The sequence below is a fragment of the Mirounga angustirostris genome, unplaced genomic scaffold, assembly GCF_029215605.1.
Source record: "Mirounga angustirostris isolate CCGP_5_RB_7025 unplaced genomic scaffold, mMirAng1.0.hap1 SCAF_2, whole genome shotgun sequence".
Taxonomy (NCBI): domain Eukaryota; kingdom Metazoa; phylum Chordata; class Mammalia; order Carnivora; family Phocidae; genus Mirounga; species Mirounga angustirostris.
This window is the reverse complement of record NW_026991710.1, coordinates 117,936,493-117,960,733: the sequence shown is the minus strand read 5'-3', so window position 1 is coordinate 117,960,733 and position 24,241 is coordinate 117,936,493. Positions and strand designations below refer to the sequence as shown.

Below are 24,241 nucleotides of genomic sequence, written 5' to 3'. Positions count from 1 at the left end.
GACCTGCTACTAGTGGTAGAAGCTTTTGGGTCACCTTGGAAACCAGCTCTTCAAAGGCTAGTCTGTCCGTGTCCCGTCTCCCCCCACCCCCACACCGCCGCCGAGAAAGAGTGGATTAAGAAGACTAGCCCCCGATGGAAATAAAAACAGCAGAGAATTTACCACCTTCCCTTCCCTGGGGTGGCCAGTATTACCATCCAAGTAATGAAGCGGTATTCGGTTTCCCTGGCTGCACCCGCAGTCCGTGGACCTTATCAACCTGTATGGGGGAAGCACCACTGTGGACTCAACGTGGTCAGTTAACAGATCTTGGCTTCATCTCTTAATCTCTCTGAGCCTCTATTGCCTCATCTGTGAAATGGGGATAAGAACTTGCTGGGGTTCACAAGGATCAAAGAGGTGATTCTGTATAAGGAAAGTTCTTGGTATAAAAGGAGGAGCTCAATAAATCTCCTCCTCATAAAAAGTTTCCTAATTTGTCTTCTGGCTTCCGTTCCCCCTTTCCCAACTACTACACACTGCCAGCAGAGGAATTTCTGAACTACCTGTGTAGCTCCAGCCCAGAAACTGTCATGGGTAGAACAAAGTCCAAACAGTGTAGCACAAGGCTGCCCAGCCACAATGTGGTCTCTATTCCAAACCTCGTGGTCACTCCGCAAGCATGCCCCATACCTTCCCTCTTGGCTGGGCTCCCCTTGCCACACTTCAGCAACTGCAGTAGGTCCTATTATTGAACACTTACAAAGTGCCCAGCGCTGTGTAAATGTTTCTTACGCATCACATCCTTTAATCCTTACTGCAACCCTGTCTGGGTGAAGAAATTGTGGTTTTTATAAATTGTATGCCTTGCTCCATCCTGACCCTAGGATGTAGTCAAACTGGGATTCCACTTAGGTTCTCCATGCTAGCTATTTATGTATTTATGAATGTATGTGTTTATTTATATATTTGAGGTTTAACTGACATACAGCGTTATATTAGTTTCAGCTGTACAACATAATGATCCAATATTTGTATATATTACAAAGGGATCACCGCAATAAGTCAAGTTAACATCTTCACCATACGTAGTTACAAGAACATTTTTTTTTCTTGTGGTATAAACTTTTAAGATCTACTTTCTTAGCAAGTTTTATCTCAGTGCTTTTAAGTGTTACCTTCTATCAAAGCTCAACTCCAGGACACTGTTCAAAACTGTCTCTTGCATGAGCACCCCAGCCCCGGGCAGTTGCCCTGATGGCATCTCTTAATGTGTCCTTGAACTAACTGAGCAAATTGTCATTTTAATAGTTCTTTTTTTTTTAAGATTTTATTTATTTATTTGACGGAGAGAGACACAGCGAGAGAGGGAACACAAGCAGGGGGAGTGGGAGAGGGAGAAGCAGACTCCCCGTGGAGCAGGGAGCCCGATGCAGGGCTCAATCCCAGGACCCTGGGATCACGACCTGAGCCGAAGGCAGACGCTTAATGACTGAGCCATCCAGGCGCCCCATCATTTTAATAGTTCTTGTCTGCATGAGCTACCTCTGTCTTCCCAACCAGATCCTATTTTCCTCCAAGGGAGCAGAGATAGATTATATGTCCAAAAAGTGTTCTCTTCACAGGTGCTCAGTTTCTGTTTCATTTGGATGAGGATGAAAACACTCATCTCCAGGACTGAGACCATATTAATCCTCCACCTTTTCTAGACAGTAATAACTGTGGTGACTACTTAGTAAGATTCAAAACATAACCTTGGCAAGCACTTTTTCATCTAATGCTCAGTCTCCTTCTCTGTAATACAAGATGGAAATGTACAACCTAAAGCTTCTCTCTTGCTCTAAAATTAAACATTATTTCAAAAAAAATTCTAGATACATTACACAGGGAAGATATTCTACGTGTCATCTGATTTTCCCAACAACCCTGGGAGACAGACAGAGAAGATAAATTATCCCCTACTTAGTGGCAGGAAACTATGGCTCAGAGAGGCTAAGTGACTTGTCTGAAGCCACACAGCTCCTGAGTGGGGAAGTGGGAACCTAAATCCACTGCCTGTGATTACTTTGTATGACATGGCGTGGGCCCTGCCAGGTTAGAAACATTCCTATTCCATCAAGGAAGTAGGCCAATACAAACATCTAAATGTTTCCCTTGGATTCCTGGGTATTCTCCCAGGTTTAAGTTAAAAGAGCTGAGTTTTTCTAAGGGGTTTTCCTGGTGATGATTTTGAAAATAATTTGAAGTAGGCATGTTAGTAATTTTTTTTTTTTAAATATTTTCTTTTTTTTTTTTTAAAGATTTTATTTATTTATCTGAGACAGAGAGAATGAGAGACAGAGAGCATGAGAGGGAGGAGGGTCAGAGGGAGAAGCAGACTCCCTGCTGAGCAAGGAGCCTGATGCGGGACTCGATCCGGGACTCCAGGATCATGACCTGAGCCGAAGGCAGTCGCTTAACCAACTGAGCCACCCAGGCGCCTGGCATGTTAGTAATTTCTTAATCATTTGGCTCGCTCTCGGGAAGGTGTTCAGTCACAGTGGTTGTCTGTTCATTAGACTCTCTGGCTAGGGGACAGGAGGCCTGAGACCTGGGCACCTGTTGTATGGGGTGGCCCTGGCTCACTTCCTCAGGGTCCCTTCAGAAGATTGAAGAAAGGGATCAGAGATCCCAACACTTAGGGGGAGACTTTTTTGATCCTAATAAAAATTTCCCAGGAACTAGCATAAAGAGAAACAAAGATCAGGCAAAATGTCACATGAGTCACCTCCCACTATACAAATTTAGGTGTATTTTTTTCTTTTTAAAAATTTTTATTTATTTATTTATTTGAGAGAGCATGAGCCAGGGGGAGGGGTGGGGGGGGAAGGGAGAGAATCTCAAGCAGACTCCCCACTGAGCACAGAGCCCGATACCAGGCTCCATCTCATGACCCTGGGATCATGACCTGAGCCGAAATCAAGTCAGATGCTTAACCGACTGAGCCACCCAGGCGCCCCAGTCACTGGCATTCTTTTTTTTTTTTTTTTTTTAAAGATTTTATTTATTTATTTGACAGAGAAAGACACAGCGAGAGAGGGAACACAAATGGGGAGTGGGAGAGGGAGAAGCAGACTCCCCGCCGAGCAGGGAGCCCGATGCGGGACTCGATCCAGGGACTCCAGGATCATGACCTGAGCCGAAGGCAGTCGCTTAACCAACTGAGCCACCCAGGCGCCCCAGTCACTGGCATTCTTGAATCCTTTATGTAGTAGCTATGAACAGGAAGGCTGGTGCAGTTCTTCAATATTGTTAGTTTAGGGGCGCCTGGGTGGCTCAGTCGGTTAAGTGTCTGACTTGATTTCGGCTCTGGTCATGATGGCTCTGGTCATGATCTCAGGGTCGTGAGATTGAGCCCCGTGTTGGGCTCCGTGCTCAGCAGGGAGTCTGCTTGAGATTCTCTGCCTCTCCCTCTCCTGCCCCTCCCCCAACTTGTGTTCTCTTTTTCTAAAATAAAATTTTTGAAAAAACACCCTTATTTTATAACTGATAACTTTTTTAAAAAAAAAGTATTTCTTTCTTTCCTTTTTTTTTTTTTTAAGATTTTATTTATTTATTTGACAGAGAGAGATAGCGAGAGCAGGAACACAAGCCGGGAGAGTGGGAGAGGGAGAAGCAGGCTCCCCGCTGAGCAGGGAGCCCGATGCGGGGCTCGATCCCAGGACCCTGGATCATGACCTGAGCCGAAGGCAGATGCTTAATGACTGAGCCACCCAGGCGCCCCTATCCCTCTCTATTTCTATTTCTCTATCTCTCTCAAACAAATGACAGAAAGGAAAGTTGGGGCAAAACTCTTCTGTCCTAATCTTTTCCATTCAGGGAACATAAGGTGATTCTCTACAGAATCATGTTTAGGGCGGCATAACAAGCTGAGGGAGAGAATGAAATTTTTATGTTTATTCAGAGAGTATATTGGTTGAGAAACACTGGCATAAAACGAATTCTTGCATGTGATTATCTTTTTTAAAAGCTTGAAAGTACTTATCATTGGGTTTCATTAAATCCAGAGATCGAAACCAAACTTTCAGGGGTCTTTCAGAGCCCACCCTACTCTAAACTCAGTTTAAATGAGCATGCTTGCAATGAGCGTAATGTATTAGAATATGTGTGTGTGCATATATGTGTGTATACTATATATGTATATACATGTATGTGTGCATATGTCACTTATTGCTTACAAATTAAGGAATTGGATGTAAAAGATATAATCTGGTGTGAAAGAAACATAATAAGACCTTTATTACTTTAATTCCCCCATTCATTAGTGAAACAATAATATGAAAAATAGTTTCCAGGGCACCTGGGTGGCTCAGTCGGTTAAGCGTCTGCCTTCGGCTCAGGTCATGATCCCGGGGTCCTGGCATCGAGTCCCACGTCTGCTCGCTGCTCAGCGGGGAGTCTGCTTCTCCCTCTGCCTCTGCCTTCAGTTCCCCCTGCTTGTGCTCTCTCCCCCTGTGTCAAATAAATAAATAAAATCTCAAAAAAGAAAAAAAAAAAAGAAAAAATCCCCTCACCTTTCATCTTTGTTCTTCAGTCTCTTATTTGAGGATGTATGAGGTGGTGACGTTGCTGGGTATCACAGTGTTGGTCATAAGGCTCTGTGTCTCTTGTGTCATGATACTGTTTATAACATGAGAAAAGAACAGTTTCTTAGAAACAGCTTTAAAATCACTTTGCAACGGAATGCTCCCCTACCTCAGTATACCACTTTTGTAATTGTCAGTGATCCCCTTTTCCATCCATTTATCAATATTTTTCCAAAGAGGCTATTTCTAGGCCATACCTGAACTATTTCTTAGGAAATCTCAAGATCTCCTGTATTCCATAAGGGACTCATCTGCATATGCAGGTCATTTACATAGATTGCAAAATGCCTAATATTATGATGAACAACCTGACAAACTAAGGGCATTACTTGCTGCTCTGCACCTGGCTTTGCAAAGTGAAACCATATTTGGGAAGCTTCCTTGTTCAGGTTCTTCAGTCATTGGTGCCATGATAGCCTCTTTCTTTTCAGGTCTCCCCTGCTCACTTTTCTCTTTGAAGTTTTCTCTGGACCTTAGGTGAAGGTTGCTCTCACTTGATGTATCACAAACTGAATGTGTCGCCTTAACCTTATGCAGGTGCAGTAAGGCGGAGCTAGAACTGGAATTCTATCTACCTAGATATCAGTCTATCTTATTTATTAGAGAGACACAGTGTGCACATGCTAGCAGGGGAGAGGGGCAGAGAGAATCCTCAAGCCAACGCCCCGCTGAGCGGAGACCCGGAAGACAAAGACGCAGGGCTCCGTTCCAGGAACCCCAAGATCATGACAGGAGCTGAAACCAAGAGTCGGCGGCCCAACCGACTGAGCCACCCAGGCGTCCCAAACTGGAATTCTGAAGGGGCAGTGCAAGTGGAGGTGCATGCCTTGCAGGTGATAGAGTCAGAATTCCCAGTGTTCAAGCTGGGCTGCTCCTGTATCTCCCCTGTAAATAAGCATGATTGTTTTAATTACAGTTCTGTAGCTGCTATTTTTGTCTGTTCTGGAATATTGGGCTGCAAGGTTGGAAAGCATATTATTAAATTGCTGTTAATGCCTTGATACTTGGTTACATAACACTAGTCTTCCTGCCGCACAGAAGGGAATGTTTACTCAGTTCATCTTAGATGAGCCAACGGGGTTAGTTAGGGTTTCAGTTGGGCGCTTTGGGTTGCAGGAACTCAGGCCTCTAGTACCTGGTGCTTGTAGCCGGGACGCACAGGGACTGGAACCAGGCTTGGAAAGCTGACGGGAAGCCGGGCAGCAGTGGGGAAGTGGCTCCTCTGCTCCCTCCTCCCCTCCCGGCTCCTGGGGATCCTGTGCGTGTGCTTGTCTGCTCTCTCCATTTCTGTCCCCTTCTCTTTTTGCCCACGGCTGGCTTTCTCGACCTCTGCTTTCTAGCTTTCATTTACCTCAGTGTTTCTGCTTCCCTGTCATCTGGCTTGTGTGCTACATTCCCTTGCCTTGAAATCCTTTCATCTTCTGCTTCTGTAGCTCTTTGACTTTTCACTTACCATTTCTCAGCTCAAATTATCTGGAAGAGGGTGTGATTGACCTGCCTCATCTTTCACCCCAGGCCACCTCTGAGCCCTGTGTGTTAGCCTTGACCATAGTCCCTGGTGAAAGGCAGCCTTGTCTGGCCCAGCGTGACAGTCCTGCTCTCCGTCCCCAATCATGGCAAGCTGAGGGTGGGTGACATGTTTCTGGTAGCCACTTCCCGGCACAGAGAATACCAGAGCTGATTGGTTACAGAGTTTCATCTTTTATAAAGTCTTAGAGCAGGATGTATTCATTATGATATTTTTTCCTTTATTAGTTCTTGTGATATTATTTTATTATAATACTTGGCACGAATCTGGTTTTACATAGTTCCAACAGCATGAAAATTACTTTTAAAAATATAGTTCTGATAGTCAAAAGAGTCTGACTTCTTCCCCAGTGGGGTGTCTCCCCAAATCGATGTCATTTCCCAGAAGTAACCGTTATTAACAGTTTAATGTACATCCTTCCTGGACATTTCCTATGTAGATAGAAGCACATATAGCCTCTTTCTTTGCCTCACTTACATGTAGCCAAAGGCAGCGCCGTGGGTATTTACCATTATAATGAAGACTCAGTAATGAAAGTAGCAAAACAAATTTCATCCATTTAATGTTTGTAGTTTGTAGTTTTTATTATTTATTTATTTATTTATTTATTTATTTATTTATTTATTTTTAAAGATTTTATTTATTTTGGGGGAGGGAGCGAGCACAAGCAGAGGGAGTAGCAGAGGGAGAAGCAGACTCCCTGCCAAGCAGGGAGCCCGACTCGGGGCTCAGTCCCAGGACCCTGGGATCATGACCTGAGCAGAAGGCAGACACCTAACCGACTGAGCCACCCAGGCGCCCCAATGTTTATAGTTTTTATTTGGGGAATATAAACTTTCTGACTTAAGCTAGTTGTTTAAATATGTAGTCCCTACAATTGAGTTAAGTAATTTGGTGCTGTGTGATTGAATATGTATCAGTTTATGTACTGACACACTTCGTATACTAGAGGGAAAAAATGAACTTTAAACAAATTTCTAAAAGATAAAGGGCAGGCCCCTCTCCATCAGAGTGTGTTTTTGAGGATGCCACTCTTTGAGATATTGAGATATTGACCTGTGGGATTGCATTTAGCAACAAGATGACTAACCTGTGACTATCTTGAATGAAGTAGCAGCTTTATTATAAACACGGTGACCATTTATTTGCTTAAGGCTATTACCTCTCTTTAAGTAAAAAAAAGCCCTAAGTAGGAGGTTGGAAGTAATTGAGATAAAAAACAATTTTTTTGCATCATAAAAATATTGAATGTACATTTGGAAAACTTTTGGAAATACAAACAATACAGATAAGAGTAAAATTATTTTACCCAGCAATATGTTAAATTTCTAGTCTTTAAAAATAATGTATTTTAGTTTATAATATAGTAATATTATACTTATATTTTGATTGGAATCACAGGGAACAAAAATTTTAAGTTTTATGCTCTTTTCTTCACATAACATACTAGATATGCTTCACCGTGACATTAAATAATCATTTGAGGGCTGATTTTATTTTTTATTTTTTAAAGATTTTATTTATTTATTTGAGAGAGAGTGCGCATGTGCACGAGCGGAGATGGGAGGGGCAGAGGGAAAGGGAGAAGCAGACTCCCTGCCGAGCAGGGAGCGGGGTGCAGGCCTAGATCCCAGGACCCTGAGATCATGACCTGGGCTGAAGTCCAACGCTTAACTCACTGAGCCACCCAGGCACCCCAAGGGCATGATTTTTTTTTAAATTAATTTATTTATTTATCTGACAGAGAGAGACACAGCGAGAGAGGGAACACAAGCAGGGGGACTGGGAGAGGGAGAAGCAGGCTTCCCGCGGAGCAGGGAGCCTGATGTGGGGCTCGATCCCAGGACCCTGGGATCATGACCTGGGCTGAAGTCCAACGCTTAACTCACTGAGCCACCCAGGCACCCCAAGGGCATGATTTTTTTTTAAGTTAATTTATTTATTTATCTGACAGAGAGAGACACAGCGAGAGAGGGAACACAAGCAGGGGGACTGGGAGAGGGAGAAGCAGGCTTCCCGTGGAGCAGGGAGCCCGATGCGGGGCTCGATCCCAGGACTCTGGGATCATGACCTGAGCTGAAGGCAGACGCTTAACTGACTGAGCCACCCAGGCGCCCCTCAAGGGCATGATATTAAATGTCTATCGATAATTGCATAAATGTATTGTAACTTATTTAGATGTACTAGGTCATTACCTAAATGTAATTTAAAATTCATGATTGCTTCTCTTTCATGATACTGATTCATTGTGGAGAAGGGGTTACATGAATTAGGAGGGTTGGCAATGATCTTGGGACAGAGTGAGTGGCTCCTACAAATGTGGGCCCACCTGGTAGAAGGTATGCGAGGGGCGTCATGCCCCGGTTTCCCTGAGGTGGTGGATGTGGCTTATCTCTTAGAAACGGTGGGCTTCACAGTGAGGAGCTACTCCCACCAGCACCAGAAAGGTCTCTCCATCTTCACTCTGCCGGCTGACCTTGGCCAGCCCTGAGCCATCAGTTTCAGGTTTTCAAACCTGCCTCTATAGTCAAGATTAGCACAGTACACCTTCCTGCTGCATATATGGAAACAGCAGTCCATGTAACAAAAGCACATCTACCTTCCTCTTTCTGGGTTCAGGGCTTGTTTGCCGATTGAGAACACGCAGGTGCCTAGAGTGTTTTTTGAATGAATTCAGTCCATTGTCCTCACTGGTCTCTATCAGAGCAAACTTGAATCCCTGATAGAAGTCTGAGAACAACAAGCTCGGCTGTGGGGATGAAAAAACCCCCGCAGCGCTGGGGTCAGGGCCGGCCTCCTGGGGATGTGGCCTCTTGCTGTATGTAGAAGAGGAACCCGCATTTGAAAGCGCTCCGGGCTTGGTTGAATGTTCTACTAGTTGCCTTGAACTTAAGAATTTTTGAGCAAGGGGACTTGCATTTTCTTTTTGCACTGGGCGCTGCAAACTGTAGCTGGCCCTAACCGGGGTGTTAGGTAAGGTGGTAACATACTTTCATGATCCCTTCTCAGACACAGCCCCAAAGGGAAGGAAAAATCAATTGCAACTGCCCTCTGTTTTTGTAGGAGGAGGTGCGTGTGACTTTAAGAGACTGGCCTACAGGGTGAAATGGAGCAGCTCCTGGAAGACCGGGCCTTCAAGGGTGCTTGGTTGATTTGAGCAGCACATACTAATTGTCTGTATGACAAAGGCTCTGCTGAGGAGATGCTCTTCAGATTTCACTTTTCTGCAGTTCCTTTAGGTATAAACCCGCCTGTGTGCTTTCTCTGCTGTGATGGACAATACGAAAGTCATGGCTTCTTTCTCTCCTTTTGAGCCCTCACTTTCTGTGTGCCGTAGTTTTCCCTTGTCTGTGGGGGGGATACGTTCTAAGACCCCCCATGGATGCCTGGTACTGTGGGTAGCGCTGAACCCCGTGTATACTGTGTTTTTCCTGGACGTACATACCATTGATAAAGTTTAATTTATAAATTAGGCACAGCAAGAGAGTAGCAACTGTTACTACTAATAAAACAGAACAATTATAACAATATACTGTAAGAAAGTTACGCCCATGTGGTCTCTCTCACTTGAAATATCTCCCTGTATTGTACTCACTCACCTTCTCCCTGTGATAATGTGAGATGAGAAGTGGTCTCCGTGGTGAGATGAAGTGAAATGGACGACGTAGGCGTTGTGCCGTAGCGTGAGGCTACTGTTGACCTTCTAACCCCAAATCAGAAAGAGGGTCATCTACTTCTTTTTTTTTTTTTTAAAGATTTTATTTATTTATTTGACAGAGAGAGACACAGCGAGAGAGGGAACACAAGCAGTGGGAGAGGGAGAAGCAGGCTTCCCGCCGAGCAGGGAGCCCGATGCGGGACTTGATCCCAGGATCCTGGGATCATGACCTGAGCCGAAGGCAGTCGCTTAACGACTGAGCCACCCAGGCGCCCGAGGGTCATCTACTTCTGATGGCAGTTGACTGGGGGTACGAGAAACCCAGGAAAGTGAAACCACGGATAAGGAACTACTGTAAGCAAGCATGACATTCAAAGACCCTGCAATCCAGAATTAGCTTGAAATACTACAGAGACTCCGGAGTGCTCTGCCTCCCCAAGCTTTGTCTTTCTGCCCCTGAGCCTGCCCCTGTCTTTGTAAGAACTGCGTCAAGGGTCTCCCAGGGCTCATCTAATGCAGGATTGTAGATTTTCCACACTTTTATTTTTTTTATTTTTTTAAAATATTTTATTTATTTATTTGTGTGAGAGAGAATGAAAGAGAGCACATGAGAGGGGGGAGGGTCAGAGGGAGAAGCAGACTCCCTGCCGAGCAGGGAGCCCGATGCGGGACTCGATCCCGGGACTCCAGGATCATGACCTGAGCCGAAGGCAGTCGCTTAACCAACTGAGCCACCCAGGCACCCGATTTTCCACACTTTTAAACCAGTGCCCTTGGTTGGGATAAATATACAACAAAAACCTCATGCCTCCCCCATTCATGTATTCTTGCCTTCAACTGAGAAATGATTTTGTTGAGTTTCATTTTAGTTTGCAGTGGGTAGACCATTGTTTTAATTTCCCACATAAAAATGTGTATTATAGATTGAATGTGCTCTTTAAAACTGCATATGATTCTAATAAAAACACAGTCCCAAGAAAATTACTGCCCTCCAGCCTTCCCTTCCCTGATTTAGTGCTATTTAAGTACTAGTTTGCAACCTGTGTGTTACCACTGCCTTGAGCTAAAGAACAGAAATTGGGATTAAGCATTTACAAACCTAGAGCAATTTGTTGAATTAAATAATTTAAAAAATTGGAGGCTTGTTTTTGTCTTTTTTCATATTCTAGAGATAATAATATTTCACATGTACCATATTTTACAGAAGTATCAGTCTATAACAGATGGGAAAGTAAAACCAAACTGATTTTTGATCACAAATAGTTTGAGGAGTACTCTCCTAATTGACAGAGTTGGCACTGTATTATTCCTATGCTACCAGACTTCTCATTAGTTCGTCTTTCCACCAATGGTGACAAATCCGTCTGTGTGTGTGTGTTTGTGTGTAAAAGACGGGCTCTCTCCTCTGTCCTGTGAAGAGAGAGGCATTGTCGTCTTGTAAGGCGGCCATGATATATGTGTGGCTGGGGTGGGGTCATGACAGACAGCTATTGAAGTTGAGAGGAGAGAGTTTTGGATGGCCTGTTAAACCAACAACAGTGGTTTGAACTGTGTTGAGAAACTGTTTTTACCTAAACATGCTAGAGGGGTTAGGACGTATGCAATACTTAAAATAAAACCATGTCCAGACAGTTCTACACTGAAGGGTAGAATCCCAGTATTGGGATTGGTCTCTCCCTTTTAGCCAGTATGACCCCTACTTGAGAAAGACTGTTAGACCCTTTGGGGTTGTGAAACTGAGAAAGCTCATTGCCCCCATCTCCAGCCCCAGGCATCTCCCCCAGTACCCCTACGTTCCTCAGCTCCTTCCCCAGAGAACAGACATGGCCCCTCTCAGAGATGCTGGAGCTGGGCTGCAGTAGCCTGTGTATACCTTCACATTGGTCATGGGGACACTGTGAACTCGGGTGCGTTTATAGCTCTGGAGCTGACCCCTCACCTGGCAATTCCAGCATTCCCCTTCACTGCTGGGCACGTAGGATGGTTTTCCTAATCTCTCACCTGGTCCCTTGGCCAGTATGGTATGCAGACAAATTGTTTACCAATCCGTGTGTGGGTCCAAGAGTTTCAACTGGTTAAACTTTGGGGTAATTTTGTGCTTTTTTGGCAACAGCTGCCCATCTCTGGACTCGTTTCCAAAAGTAGAATAGAAAGACTTGTGCTTTCCCTAAATATCTCTTTTTTTGATCCATCTTAATTCCAGATAAATCTCGATATTCATTAAAAAGTGACAAATTACTTCCAAAATTAGAGAAGTTGATCTCCCATGGTACAAAGTTTAGATGTGAGTTTGATCTGTATTACCTTGCGCTCTCTGAAGTGGGATTTTCCAACCTTTTCTCAAGTATTGGTCTCCATTCATTGAATGATTCTTAGACAATTTTAATTATTTAAGGTCAATTTGCTGGAACTTATTAGGTACTATGGTAGCTGAATAAGGTTTGAAAATAATTCTTGGTTTCCCCCAGTGTCCATCAAAGTGAAAACTTTGTGGTCCAATTTATAAATATTCAGCATAACTTGAGGGACTTTCTATAGGCTTTGGGAATTCCAAGGTAAACAAGGCTGTGCCTGCCCTCCAGGAGCTCTCAGACTGGTGGGAAGAAACTACAAACAAGATTCATTAAGAGAAGTGTAAAAACTGTGGTGTGGCTGGAGGTTATAACTCTGTCAGCAGTTGCTTCTGGGTGTTACTGTTTACTTTCTGCCTAAGAGCATGTAACCTTAGTCAGTGCTAAGACTTACAGGGGATGTACCAGCAACTTGGGAGCAGCAGGTAGGAGAAGGTGGGAGCCTGTGACCTACAGAAACTTTCCATGCGAGCAATGCAGAGGGGTTTGCAGATGCTGATCCCAAATTCCTCCATTTATATAGAATATATATAAAGAAGTAAGTCCAAGTATACTGCCTGTCTGGCTTTAGGGAGATCAGTGGGTATTTGGTGAAATGAATTGATCAGGGTATACATTCGTGGAAGCTTCTAAATGGTAAACTCCGAATCTCTGAACTGGATCTCCAGCACAAGTCAGTTCAGTGGGAAAGGCAAATAGCTCACAGAATGGAAAACCTGAGTAGCCAATAAATAGGAAAAGATACTCAAACTCATTAATAATTAGAAAAATGCAAATTTAAGCAACAAATGGAGGGGCATCTGGTTTGCTCACTTGGTAGAGCATGCAATTCTTGATCTCAGAGTTGTGAGTTCAAGCCCCAGTGTTGGGTGTAGAGCTTACTTAAAAACAAAAACAACAAATGGATACTATCTCTCACCCTTGAGACTGGTGAAAATAAAAAACCAAAAAACCAAACACTGATAATACTAAGTGTTGGGACCATTGTAGAGAAACATATTGTCTGGCTTTCCTGGTGAGAGTAAGTTGGCACAATCACTTTGGAAAGCAATTTTGTAATGTCTGATAAGGTTTAAAGATGCACTTACCCTATGACCCAACAATTCCATTCTAAAATGTTTTCACACGCTTAAAACGTCATATACAAAGAAAATGATTGCAGTGCCTATTATAAGAAAAAAATTGGAGATAAACCCAAATGTCCTTTATTAGGAAAAAGAATAACTTATATTTATACAGTGGATATTATACAGCATTTAAAATGAGTGAATCAAATTTATTGGGTGAAAACAGGTTGCCAAACAATATCTACTCGTATCATTAATGCAAATTTTAAAGTGCGCATCAGTGTAAAGTGTGCATTCATGTACGTACACGTGGGGCGATAAAAGTTTAAGGATCTGGATGGGGAGAATACAAAACAAGCTGACGGTGGTGAATGGAGAGAGGGAAATAGGATCGAGGAGACATTAAAGGGACCTTTGCTATGTGTGTTACATTTTCTTTGTTTAAAAAAAAAAAAAGGCAGATGAGGCCAGATGTTAAAAGTCAGAGTAGTGGCGCATGTATTTGTAATTTCCTATACTCTTCTGTGGTTTTGCAATATGTCCTTGAACAATAGTGCTTAGGGCATCCGTGGCATTCTCTGAGGAGGGACTATTATTGCCCATGCCCTTGACCTTTCTGCCTCCATGGTCATTGTAGACCTCTGGCTGGCTGCATGGCCAAGGGGGTAGAGGAAGGCCGAATGAGCTTTAGGACCTTGTCCACTTTGACATTAAGTAATTCCAAGATCATCAGTAGGTGATCGATCATTGTCACGGGCACATTCCTACATGTCCACACTCTCCTCACACGGGAGCCGAGCGAGTGATGACTCTGTGTGTGTCACACCCCCTCCAGTACCCACAGGCAGATTGGGAAGCCTCAATGTACCAATTTTGCAGCATTTTCTGAATCTCCTTGAAAACAGCATTTTTATGTTACATGATGCCTCTGAACGAATACAATAGGTAGATGTGGGGAAGAGTTATTTTGAGGGCCATAATTTGACTCAGTTATCTCAGGCAATCAAAGATTGTTTAACACCAGAAAGAGCTGACCAGAGCAGCTGCTAAAACAGCGCTTTGTGTGGGAAATGATAAGAGGTTCAGTATTTTGACAGCCATTTCAGAGGTATGAGTAATAAAACTTCTAAGAAAATCTTGATTGCTGGGTTGGTTTTTTTCTTTGGGGGGGGTGTTGGTGGGAGGATTGGATTCTCTGGCTCAGATTTCCCATCTTGCAGGATTCTGTGTGGATAGGAGCTATAGGAGGAATATTTTCCCTCTCCCAGAGTCTTGATTCTTTGCATCCATAGTGTTTAGGCAGCACAGTGATAACTTATGTAGGTTTTCAAAAACTAGGGAACTCATCCATTGATCAAACATGTGTTCAGGGCTTACTGCGCGCCAAGCAAAGGGTAGGACCTAGGAGTCAGAAAGAGTCAGCCTCCTCCATAAGAGGTCTTCTAGAAAGAGGAGGAGATGTGGAACGAGGCAAAATGTACAGGTAACTTTAAATAAACTCAATAGGTACTACAGAAGCAGAACTTGGAGGGGAGGAGGGATAGAAAGAGAGGTATTAAACAATTAGGAGTTTGTCATTTAAGGCAGTGGGAAGTGAGATAAGCACAACATTCCGAATAGAGGGAGAATTCTGCTCAGTGTTACAAAGGGAAAGGGCGAGTCTGGGTTAATGTGGAAGAGTGTATTTATTGATTTGGCTGGCCCACTGCATACCTCGATTCACAGTATTACTTTCTGTCTGAATATCTAGTACCTTAAGTTTTCAAAGAATTTTCACAACAGTTTTCTAATTGTACGTGCACCTCATGTGCGTATTACAATATTATACTGTCTGTAGTTTAACATATTTCAGCATGGACCCTATAGTATGTACTATACCTATAGTAGGTATGTATGTACCTGTTCGTTTTCATCTAAATCTTTGTGGAGCTGGTGGTGCCAAGTTGTGAATCCACACTCAGCGTTGATGAGCTGGTATCTCATCAGGAGCTCTCACTTTGCGGGGGGGGGGGGGTGTCTTCCTTAAACAACTCAGTTTTCTTTGTCCCTGAGTGACACTGGAGATTTTGTTAATTAGGATAATGGGTATTGGAGGTGGATTTCACTTGGGGACCTTTGTGGTGGTCAAGATGAGTGGATCAGGTTGAACCTTTTCAGGGGCCTTCCCTCCTGTGTGTTACAGAATATACAAGTCTAGTGAGACATTAAGGATGGGGAAACTGAGGCTCAGGGAGGCTGGGTGTGAGAGGGGGGTAGTGGCAGGGCCAGGACTGAAGAATTCCAGAACTGGGACCACTTCTGTTGGCTGCTCTGCCCAGTGAGCTGTGCTTGCCCTTGAAGAACCTTTATCTGTGATGACAGTCTTTTAGAGGCTCATTAAACCATGTAGGCTAATCCTTGGCTGAATTCCCTAAGCCCAGACTGCAGTGCGTGTTCCTTAGAACCAATGTATGTGCCATTTCCAGTATTGTGGGGGTTTCATTTCTTCTTTTGATTCAAAAAGAGTGAAGTATTACAAACACTCAGTTACGAATGATGTACTTGTATTTCTAGTTAACAGTGAAGGGAATCCAGCTTAGCTGGAGCACTCTTTTCTGCTTTTCCTGTTAATATACTCTTCCATCTGCAGATAATTGAAAAGTAATTAGAGGTCTTTGCAGTAAATCCACGCCACAGTAGAGAAAACAAAAATGCATACATGTGTGGCATTATGTGGAAATTTACCCTTTGGAAAACTAGAAGCCGTAGGGATTTTAATGTATTTCATACAGGCCAGATCACACAAATGAATTAATTTCCACTTTAGTGAAAGTTTGTTTTTCCTGGTGTGTTCAGGTCGGCTATGGTCACTGTGGTTTGGAGTGAACCTAAATGGGTTCCTGTCCTTGGACAAAGACCAAGGACAACTGTAGGACTTGCCCATGGTTAACTTCCCGTAGGCTTTTTGATTAATAACCCTGGTTCAGGAAGGCAAGTGCTATTATGATCACTTTGCAACTGAGCCAGTCAAAGCAACGAGAAGTTAAGTGGCATGTCCACACCACAGAACTGCTTATAACAGAGTCAGAGCCAGAACTGAGCTCGTCTGAACACTAGGTGACTCAGCGATACAGCTCTTTCTATGACCCCAGGCTGCCAGAGCAGAAGGAAGTGAATTTCATTGGTATCGTGCACATCAAGGTATTCCATGTGGTGATATGGTGGGAACCAAACCTCAAGACATTGTTCCAAGACAACATGTCAGGAGATACTAGTGGTGACAGTTTCAGAAGAACTTACGGTTCAGATTCAGCAGAACTTCATGAAAATCCTGCTTTGAGCCAGGCACTGAGCTTCGTGGTCCCCAGTATGCTGCTTATTTTCAGCAGGAGCAGAGCAAGGGAGCCTGGGGACCTTTCGCCTCCCCACGTCAGCCTCAAGCACTTATCAGTAGTATCCCAAAGCCATTTTTAATAGACATGCCGTCTAAGTAGAAGTCAAATTAAATAAAAGAGTGTCTTGGCAAGTTCCAGACTGGTTTCTTAACCTCTTATTCCACTCAGCCTGTTGCCCTTAAATCCTATTATATTCCGTCTTATTACAAGAACAATCTCGTAACTGTGATGTTGTCTTCCATTTTATCCTTGAGAAAACCAAGGCATTGAAAATAAGATGCCTTGCCCTAAGATGAAAACTATCCAGAGTTCCTAATTGGTTCTTCTGAGTCCAAATCCCACTCTGTGCTGATTTCCATCCAACTTTTGGAATAATTCTGGGCATTTACTTTATGGGGATCTTTTGGATTCATCCTGTCAAGTAAGGGATCTAGTTTATTTGACTTTGTGGAATTTGTGTGTCTGTGTGTCCATGTTAATTAGAATAATGAAGAAAATGTCCGGTGCCTAATCCCAGGTTGGGATAGATAAAGGAGGCACACTTTCCAGGAGGTGGGGATGTTGAAGGAATGGTGGTTATAAGATAGATTTGCACTCCTGGAAAGAGAAGACGCTGCCTCTTCTTAAGTGAGCATTGGTGCACTGAGTATTTGCATTTCTCATGAATAAATAGGTAAATTCATTTGCTGACTGTTCAGGCATCCTGGACTTGGATGACATGGGCGAGTTTCCCCCTGGGGTCTGGACAGATCAGTGAGGTTCCTGTCCCACAGAATGCCACCGTATGCTACCCCAATGCCTTTCCTGACCCTCAGCCTAGTTACTGCATCATTGAGGAGGGCAGTCATCTCCAGCCATCTCTGGTTTTAATGACTGATGTGACAAATGCTAAAGGACTCTGCCACTGAGGTGGGGAAATGCTTGTTTCACAGCCCTTGTTCACTCCTAAACAAGTGTGAAAATCACTGCTTTGCCTTCTCCCCTACTAGATTATACATACCTTAAGGACTCTGTCTTACTGTTTTGTGCCTGCCGGGTTTGCCTTGCCCACAGTAGGTACTTACTTGATGTTTGCTGAGCTAACCTATACTTTTCCAATACAAAGAAAAGTGGGACAGATTAAAATAATATGTAGGCCAGCCTGGCACACTGACTCAGATAGACATGACTGCTTCCAGGCCTTGACAAGTTACTCAAATTAAGGATTTGTTTCTTCGGTGAAAAGGGGGAAGACATAATGCACACTGGGCATAATGTAGATAAAGCAGAGACACCAACACATAAGTGCTTAATACCCTACTTATTTTTATTTTATTTTATTTTATTTTATTTTATTTTTTTAAAGATTTTTATTTTTTATTTTATTTTGACAGAGAGAGACCCAGCGAGAGAGGGAGCACAAGCAGGGGGAGTGGGAGACGGAGAAGCAGGCTTCCCGCAGAGCAGGGAGCCCGATGTGGGGCTCGATCCCAGGACCCTGGGATCATGACCTGAGCCAAGGCAGACGCTTAACGACTGAGCCACCCAGACGCCCCTACTTATTTTTATTTTAAATAGGCATTTGTAAGTACGGGCATTTGCCAGGGACCGAGCTCCCAGCTTTGTCAGCCTCCCATTAGTTTTGACACCAGCAGACTGCCTTCCAACTTAGGCAGTTTCTCTTGGAGGTTATTGGAAAAAGTAATGTAGAGTCAGCATCAGACTGTTTAAGATGAAGACTTTGCCAAGGTGGGGTGCAACAAGAGAGGGGCTGTCGAGAAGGGTTGGAGGGGAAGAGCATTGGGAGGTCTAACAGAAAGAGTATGTTGACACTGCCTCTGGGAATTTGGGGGAAGCACTGGGGAGACCCTTAAGCATTCTTCTCTCTTCTCCACCCTCAGGCCTTCTCGTGGGTACCCTTGATGTTGTGCTGGACTCCAGTGCCCGGGTGGCTCCTTACCGAATCCTTTACCAGACTCCAGACTCTTTGGTCTATTGGACCATCGCCTGTGGTAAGTAGCAATATTTAGAAATATGGAGAAATCTGGTGATTAACAACTTTCTGCCAGAAGGGAAGGACCCTTTATTTGGGAATACAATCACTTGGTATTTTAGAGTAATTAAGCATAGCCACTTCAGCAGGTAAACTCCAAATCTTAATGGCTCCTTTGTCTACCCCATTCTCACTCTGGCAAAGTCTCCTTTGGATCCCGTGGCCTTCTCCAACTGTAATGACACGAAGCCTCCATGGGAGGATGACTTAGAAGGGAAAAATGGGAGATAGAGGCACACCCACATTTAACTCCCTGGGCGGGACGTGTCACACCCCACTTCCACTCACACTGTGTTGCCTAGAACCAGTCGCATGACCCCAGCTTAACTCCATGGGCAGCTGGGAAATGAAGAGGAACATGGAGACTACTTGTGTGCACTCAGCAATACATATCTGAGCACAGTACTTCCTACTTGAGTAGGGATTTTTTTTTTCCCCTGATCATAATCTATAATAATGTCCTGTGTTTAAAATGGTGGTCAGCAGCCCTGCCATTATTGGATCTCTCACAAGAATTTTTAATCTAGGGGCGCCTGGGTGGTAGTTGGTTAAGTGGCTGCCTTCGGCTCAGGTCATGGGTCCTGACCTGAGCTGAAGGTCTGCCTGCTGCTCTGCCTACTTGTGCACTCTCTCTATCTCTCTATCAAATAAATAAGTAAAATCTTGAAAAAAAAAGAAAATAATTTTTAATCCAAAGTGGCCAAGATTTTTTTTTTTTTTTAAGATTTTATTTATTTATTTGACAGAGAGACACAGCGAGAGAGGGAACACAAGCAGGGGGGAGTAGGAGAGGGAGGAGCAGGCTTCCCACCCAGCAGAGAGCCTGATGCAGGGCTCAATCCCAGGACCCTGGGATCATGACCTGAGCCGAAGGCAGATGCTTAATGACTGAGCCACCCAGGCGCCCTGGCCAAGATTTTTTTAGTTATTTGTTTGCATGTGGCTTTGCAAATAACCATAGGAAAAGCAAGGGCACTGAGCACTTAATTTTTTTTTCATTTTTTTTTTTTTACCTCCACTTGATTTTTATTATTATTATTATTATTTTTTAAGATTTTATTTATTTATTTGAGGGAGAGAGAATGAGAGACAGAGAGCACGAGAGGGAAGAGGGCAGAGGGGGAAGCAGACCCCCCGCTGAGCAGGGAGCCCAATGTGGGACTCGATCCCGGGACTCCAGGATCATGACCTGAGCTGAAGGCAGTCGCTTAATCAACTGAGCCACCCAGGCGCCCGATTTTTTTTATTATTATTAATAGACTTTATTTTTTAGAACAGTCTTAGATCAGAGAGTTCAGAGAGCTCCCATCTGCCCTCCACATACATAGTTTCCCTTATTATTAACATCTTAGTATGGTACATTTGTTTTAGTTAATGAACCCATAATGATACACTATTACTCTTTTTTTTTAAGATTTTATTTATTTATTTGACAGAGCACAAGCAGGGGTAGTGGCAGGCAGAGGGAGAGGGAGAAACAGTTCCCCCACCAAGTAGGGAGCCCGACTTGGGGCTCAGCCCCAGGACCCTGGGATCATGACCTGAGCCAAAGGCAGATGCTTAACCATCTGAGCCACCCAGGCGCCTCTTGATACACTATTACTAAACAAAAGCCATAGTTTGTTTATTTTATTTTATTTTATTTTTAAGATTTTATTTATTTATTTGACAGAGAAAGACACAGCAAGAGAGGGAACACAAACAGGGAGGGTGGGAGAGGGAGAAGCAGGCTTCCTGCTGAACAGGGAGCCCGAAGCGGGGCTCGATCCCAGGGTCCTGGGATCATGACCTGAGCTAAAGGCAGATGCTTAATGACTGAGCCACCCCGGCGCCCAAAGCCATAGTTTATTTAGATTTCACCTAATGTCCTTTTTCTGTTCCAAGACCCTATCCAGGATACTATATTATATTTAGTTATCATGTCTCTTTAGGCTCTTGGCTGTGGAAGTTTCTCAGGCTTTCCTTGTTTTGGATGACCCTGCTGGTTTTGAAGGATACTAGTCAAGTATATTGTAGAACTTCCCTCTATTGCAATTTGATGTTTTTCTCATGTTTAGGCTAAGGTGATGGATTTTTGTTGAGGGAGATCACAGAGATAAAGTGCTATTTTTATCACATTATGTCAAGCAAGGGTACATATTGTTAATTTATGACTGATGAGGTTTTCCTCAGTCATCCAGCTGAAGTAGTATTTTTTGGGTTTCTCCACTGTTATTCTTTTCTGTCCCTTGCCATGCTGTTCACTCTCTGGAGGTCACTATACCACAGCCCACCCTTAAGGAGTGGGGAGTTTTAATTTATTCAATTATTTTTATCAGTATGGAATCATGCATATTGATTTTATACTTTGGAGAGTCCAGTGCTACTTTATTTTGTTCCTCAAATCATTCTAGCTTTGGCCATTGGGAGCTCTTTGAGTTGACTTTGCTCAGTCTTTAAGTTGATCTCCACTCAGTAGGAAGTGCTGTGCTAGGATCTAAAGATATAATGGTAATTAGATCCGGTCTCTGCTCTTGAGAACAGAAGTAAATATTCAATTATAACCCAGTGTGAACCAGTACCACACAGGGCCAGGTGATTGCAGGGTGCCCAACTAAATGCAAGAATCTCAGCTGGGCTTTTACACAGTAGGAGAGGTTATCTGGGTGTGATTTCCAGCTGCTGGAAGGCCCTGGTGCCCTCGGAATGCTCCCTCAAGGATTTAATGGTACCTGAAATTCTAGCATTGTAGTGTTGGATCCCTTTCGAGTTATTCTGGTTTAGATGCAAACAGGCCCATGAGAAATGATGGAATATATCAGTCATTTATGCATTCTGGTGAATGAAGGCATGGCATCAGGGTGCAGGGCATGGAGAAAACCACCTGGGAGTGAAGGGTGGGGATTGGAGTGAGAGGAAGGAGATCAAGGCTACAGGAAGAGGGAAGCTGGGACCCTGAAGAAGACAGGCTTACCGAGCCACCCAGGCTCCTCTAAGCCGTCATTCAATACACAGAGGAAGGACCCAGTAGCTCCTGTCTAGGGGGAAGTGTCCTGAGGTGGTTGGTGGGAATGCGTCACATTTAGTCGGCAAACATTCTAGAATGTGTTAAAATAGACATTGTAGTCAGCAAGTGACGAAGTAAAAAGAAAGAGAATTAGAAAGCCGGCAGGGCCACTTAACAAGGGTGTGGAAAGGACACTCTGACACATTCTCTCTCACCTTCCAGCCTGCCTACCACTTGTGTCCGGAGGCTTTTGAGATCCTGTGGAGCCTGGAGCTCCTTAGAGCTCTCCTTTCTCTCCTTACAGCAGTTCTAGGCACCTGGACTTGCCAGGCAGTGTGCATTTACACTGAGGGGAGCTTCTGGTTTGTGCCTCTGTGACTCTTCTTTTCCTGCCGGCTCAGCCCTAAGCTTTTCTTCTTTCCCTGTGACCTGACATCACTACTCCTCTCAGTTTCTGAGGCTTTGCCATTCTCTGAAGCAGATGCTCTTGTGAATGCTCGTGTAGGAAAGAGCCCAGAGTTACAAAGCTGAATTATTCCTGGATTATTTGCCAAACCAACACTAAGGAACACGAGGCAGTACATGCTGATGGCATACTTTATACCACAAAGAGGTGTACTTTCATTTTCCCAGTAAATAATGCCTGTCACAACTGCATGATCTCATTATAATAAGCCCAGAACAGCTTTAGCTTTTGTATATATTGATTACCCATAGAGATACCTCCAGAATTTCCTTGTTTAAGACTCCACGGAAGTGACAACCAGCGTGAAAGTCCCATTCACCATTAGTCCTTCTTATCGATTTCCATTTAAAACCCAAATTGCTGGCTCCCTTTCAGGAGAGGATTTTAAGAGCGGAAGCTGTCAGCTTTCAGATTTCTCTGATATGCTGACCTTTTGGTTTGTCATTTTAATGTTTGTTTTTTTTTTTTTATAAACTACGAAGTTGGTATTTGGTGGGACAGCGTGTCAAGAGCTTTTTAATTTGCTTGACTTTTCATGAATCTTTGCTGTAAGAGAAGTGTCAGCAGAAAACCAGGTGAGTCTAGCTCACTGCCCTGTAGAATCCACAGGATTGCAAAACGTTGCTGTACGCCATGCATGTCGTGAATCTGCAACGTGTAAGTGGGATTCAAGGGAGCATCAACCATCAGTGTCTTCAAGAGACCACTTTCTGTAGAAGAGCAGGGGTAAATCCTAGTCGTTTGACTTGCCTTAGACTTGAGTCACAGCGAGTCTTTTGCAGAGTCTCGCTTACTCCCAACGTAGCAGTCAGTCACCTGGCGCTTGGCAATAATATGAACCATATAGAAAGAAGGGTGGAAAAAAAGCAAGAGTTATTTGGTGAAACATTATTTTCATAAGCTGCTTCTAATCTTCTTCTTCTTTTTTTAAATATTTATTTGAGAGAGAGAGAGAGAGAAGGGAGCATGAGCAGAGGGGAGGGGCAGAGGGAGAGGGAGACGCAGGCTCCCCGCTGAGCAAGGAGCCCAATGCGGGGCTCGATCCCAGGACCCTGGGATCATGACCTGAGCTGAAGGCAGAAGCTTAACCGACTGAGCCACCCAGGCATCCAGACCACCTTTCTCTTCAGTTGATACTCCATTGTGCCATCAATTCTAGCCTGCTGAATTGCATTTTGCTCAGTGGTTTGTGCAGTAAATTACACCTTTTGCCATCTCTTACGGACATAAAGGAAGCAGTACCATAGGAATTTGTCTAGCCAGCTTTGTTGAGCTCATTATATTCTGACAGTCTCCCCCTCTCCCCAGCAGTCAGTTGACTATTTTTCATCTGAGGCTCTCATTAGGAAGCTAAACAGCTACAGGTCTTCCCTCAGCAGCAGATGTTTTGTACTTGGTGCTCCAGAGGCAGGAGAGAGCCCAGTCCTCTGCCCTCCTTGGCCTTCAGTGGATTTCAGTAGAAGGCAACCCATTTGGCTCTCCCCATTAGAAGAGCTAGAAGGTTCTAACAGTAAGAAGGGTTATACAGCCTCAGTGAGAATATAGACACATAAAAATGATGGTAACTCCAAGGACGTGGTCTACAGAGGAGCTCTGGGACCACCGAGAAGAGCAATAAATAGAAAGAAGGAGATGATGACAATTCCCTCTGGATCTGACTTTTCAGCAGGACTGATAAAGGAAATGTGTGTTTGATGGGCACTTCACTGATGACACAGCCCTGCATGGTGCCTTGATGTGGTTGCCTGTTGATTTAGTTTCTCTTTTCTTTACCATCCCAGAATTTCATCTGGGCCTAGATGCTCATTCGTTTTCAGAACTGAAAGCTATTTTAGCTACCATCTTGCCTAACGGTTTTATTTTAGTAGGATGCAGAGGCAAGGTGAGTTGCCCAAGTTCACAATCCTAGTTGTAGCTAGTTAGTGCAGAGCTGAGACCTAATTCTTAGGTCTCCCTCTTCCTAGCCCAGTACTTTTTGAGTAGAACCATACTGGCCTTTATGATTAAGCATTCTTGTAGTCAGCAGCTGGTAAGACCCAGAGTTTAATTAAAGATTGCTAGTTGGTTCTGCTCCTGCCATTTCTGTACAATAGAGAGAGAATATGTGGGATAATTTAGTTGCCATCCACATGAAATACATGTAATGTGGAAGTTGGCATTTTATCATCTTTTCTT

General features: G+C 43.8%; 1 protein-coding gene across 3 annotated transcripts in view; it reads left to right on the top strand.

Annotated features, from left to right (window-relative positions):
• TBC1D9 (TBC1 domain family member 9) overlaps positions 1 to 24,241 on the top strand; it is a 120,439-nt gene that overhangs the window by 30,763 nt on the left and 65,435 nt on the right. For 2 of the 3 annotated variants that reach the window (XR_010409573.1, XM_045880406.3), the window contains exon 2: positions 18,463 to 18,573. Coding sequence is in view for 2 of the 3 variants with exons in the window: in XM_045880406.3 (XP_045736362.1) it covers positions 18,463 to 18,573 (111 nt within the window). In the remaining variant the exon portion in view is untranslated. Of the gene's footprint in view, positions 1 to 18,462; positions 18,574 to 22,532; positions 22,642 to 24,241 lie in introns of those variants that run through there. The other variant, XM_064585087.1, reaches the window with a different exon arrangement.